The sequence below is a fragment of the Apaloderma vittatum genome, unplaced genomic scaffold (assembly GCF_000703405.1).
Source record: "Apaloderma vittatum isolate BGI_N311 unplaced genomic scaffold, ASM70340v1 scaffold14287, whole genome shotgun sequence".
NCBI classification, from domain to species: Eukaryota; Metazoa; Chordata; class Aves; order Trogoniformes; family Trogonidae; genus Apaloderma; species Apaloderma vittatum.
In genome coordinates this window covers 90,680-93,841 of record NW_009725817.1, presented here as the reverse complement: position 1 = coordinate 93,841, position 3,162 = coordinate 90,680, and the positions used below count along the sequence as shown (strand labels likewise).

At 55.4% G+C, this 3,162-nt stretch overlaps 1 protein-coding gene across 1 annotated transcript in view; it reads right to left on the bottom strand.

Annotated features, from left to right (window-relative positions):
- Nucleotides 1-1,595: 1,595 nt before the first annotated feature.
- SIL1 (SIL1 nucleotide exchange factor) overlaps nt 1,596-3,162 on the bottom strand; it is a 69,764-nt gene continuing 68,197 nt past the window's right edge. The window contains exon 9 of the mRNA XM_009873066.1: nt 1,596-1,946. Within this exon, the coding sequence (XP_009871368.1) occupies nt 1,596-1,946 (351 nt within the window). The remainder of the gene's footprint in view (nt 1,947-3,162) is intronic.

Sequence of the window (3,162 nt, the reverse complement as noted above, 5' to 3'; positions counted from 1 at the left end):
GGGGAGGCCCCAGGACCCCGGGCGGGTCTGGCCACAGCAGAGGGGTGCTGCTGTCCTGGGGGGGCCATGGCCACCTGCTGCACTGAGTGGGGCCACCTGTGGTGCCCAGCTCACCCCAGCCATTGCAATCAGATAGATAGATAAGATAGATTTTTAATTATCTTTTTAACTTACGATGCCAAACCCTGGCAGGACTGGTCAGGAACCACATTTCAGGAAAAGAAAAAAAAAAGGAAAAAAGGGAAGAAAAAAAATAATAATTTGTAATCCCAGCAGAACAGCCTGAATCAAAACCCAAAAAGTGGACCAAAAGAAAAAATAAATCAGTATTTATAATTAGCTCTGTGGCTTCACAGTGACAACTAGACACGCTGTAAACGGTAGGCAGAAATATTTTAGCATCAAGAAGGGCTCATAGCCTTGAACTAGCCCACTTGATCACAAGCCAGCTGGCACTAGGTGCGGGGAGGTGCAAAGAGGGAGTTTGGCTGAAATTAAACAGACAAAATGACAACTAAATTTAGGTTTTATCATCTTCTTCACCAGCAGTGGGGGAGGTGGCAGTCACCTCCAGGCCAGGGGCAGCCAGAGGCCTGGGCAAGACTTTTGTTTCTGGGAAGAGAATCAGTGCAGCAGCACATCTTCCCCAAGGGAGCCCCCGGGCAGCACGAGCAGAACCCCAGAGCAGGTTCATGGGGGAAGGGGACCTGAGCCTGAAGGCGAGAGGAGAAGCTGCAACTGGAAGAGGCGCTGAAGGGAAGTGCCTCGCCCAGCAAGGAGAACGTGCTGTACGTCATGGATGAAAAATCCTTGGCTGCTGGGCAGCCTTAACCCTAGAGGTCCTGGAAGCCATCTCTAAGGGCAAGAATTTGGAAAAACTCCATGGTTTGTTGTAGGGCAAAGGGTGCTTCACCAGCTGGTCGGTCCCTCTGACGGCCAGAGCGGTGCCACGGCTGCACGTCCCCAGGCTTAGGGAGATGTCCTGACCCCAGGGCCCAGCCCCACGGGACGTGGCTGGGCTCCCAGCAGAGACGGGCTGCAGGAGAGCCACCACGGTGGAGCTACATGACCTACACAGAGCAGGTGGTGGAGCTTCCCGGAGGTGGTCACAGCTCTGGTGACCTGGCCAACACTTGGCCCTCCTGCAGGAGCACAAACAACCCAAAGGCAAACAGCAAATCAAGGATCGCAGGTGCTGCAGGGCACTGCCCGGGGACAACAGCGGATCAGAGGAACAAACACTTCCCTTCACACAGCAGAGCTGCCTGGCAGGGACAGTCTCACATCCCTCAGCCCTTCCCACCCCAAAGAGTCCTGCAGAGGACCGAGGACACGCTCCTAAGGTACCATGGCTGGAGGCAACACCAGCTGCGAGTCCCTCTCGTTCCCTCTAAGGTGGGTACCTCTAGTTCTCCAGCAGTACCCCCCACAAATGAAAACATGACCCAAATATCTCCATTTTCATGATGAAGCTGTTGCTGGCGCTCGCCCAGCGGTGGGATCTCATTTAGCCCAGCAGTTTATTCAAAAGTGCATCAAAATTCCCGCTGTAGCCCTGCATTACCTGGAACCGATCTGAACCTACAGATCCCTTTTCACCTTAACTCCTCAATGATGGTATTTACGGAGCCGAGGAGCTCCTTGAAGTAGCCGTCCTTGTCACCTTCCCTCTGCTCCTCTGCCGCCAGCTCCTCGTACTCGCTGCGCAGGAGGCCGAGGGTGGTGCTGAGCGCCTGGTCCCCCCGGTAGCGGTCCCTGCAGAAGGCCATCAGCACGCCGACCATCTTGAGCACCTTCTCCCGAGTGTCGTGCTCGGGCATGGCCAGGAGGTTGGACACGACCACGCACCAGTCCTGCTCCACCACCGCCGGCACCAGCTTGACTTGCTGGTACTGCTGGATTTTCTCTTCTATTTGATCCCCTTGCTGCGACTCCTCGAGCAGCATCTGTGGGAAGTGATGGAACGTGGATTAATATCCCTGCCAGGCAGCAACGACTCCAAGGAGGTGACACATGGTAGGAGAGGAGGATGCACAGCCCATAACGCCTGCCTCAGAAGGGGACTTGCAGCAGAAATCCAAGCCGAGGTCGTGCTCTGGTTCCTTGTTGCCCATGCATGAAGTCAGGCTGGTTGCCTGCCCTGGAAAACTCTCGGTGACCGAGGATTTCAGTGTCACATGGCCCCGAGAGGGGACTCAATAGTGCGAAATTCCCCCAACAGGCTCCGTTCCCCCAGTGGATCCTCCTGGCATGGCCAGTGGCCCCTGGACATAATTCCTGTGTCTGCACTAATTAGTTCTCCGTAAGGCAGGGCTGCTCGCCTCGGGCTGCTGGAGGGAGCTGAAGGCGTCTGTGGGGCTGGGCAGCACAAATCCAGCCCTGGGGAAGGGACAAGGCAGCCAACGTTACCATCGGGCAACCCTCTCCCAGTTCGGGTCCCCAAGGGTGCCCGTAACGTCTTCTCTGACCTCGGTGACGAGCCCCGGGCAGCTGCTGCGGGGAGCTCGGTCACGCGGATTTACAGGGCACAGAGGGGACAGGGAGGGACGAGCCAGGGAATCGCAGGACACGCTGGGTTGGAGGGGAGCTTTAAAGGTCACCTGGTCCAAGCTCTCTGCAGTGAGCAGGGACGTCTTTAACCCAGTCTGGCTGCTCAGAGCCTCGTCCAACCCGGCCCTGAATGTTTCCAGGGATGGGGCAGCAGGCATTCTTCATGTTTTTCACCTAAGGCCGAGCCTGTGCTGGGCCGGGAACAGCTGGGGCTGCCAGAGGGGCGGCTGTAAAACCCACGAACAGGGACGGTTCGTGTCGAACGCCCACGTACGCTCCCTTCCCACAGGCAGGCAGGATCGCTAAAGCCAGCACCTGGTAAGACTTCGGACCCGCAAAAATAATTCGCTCCTTTACAAAAATCCCGTGGAAAACAACTGTTTTTAAAATGCAGACATTGCTCTGCAGTGCCTGAAACCCAAGTATTACAGAGGTAATAATCTGCGGGGCAAATTGGCTATAAACCGAGCAAAAGTGGATTTAATTTCCATTCTCTGGAGTAAGAGAAACGCAAGGACTAAACAACAAGCGACGCAAGGAAAGACAGGGTTTAAACTGACGTTCACAACAGTAACCCAAGGTATTTGAAAATAAAACAGCGTTGCAGGCTTT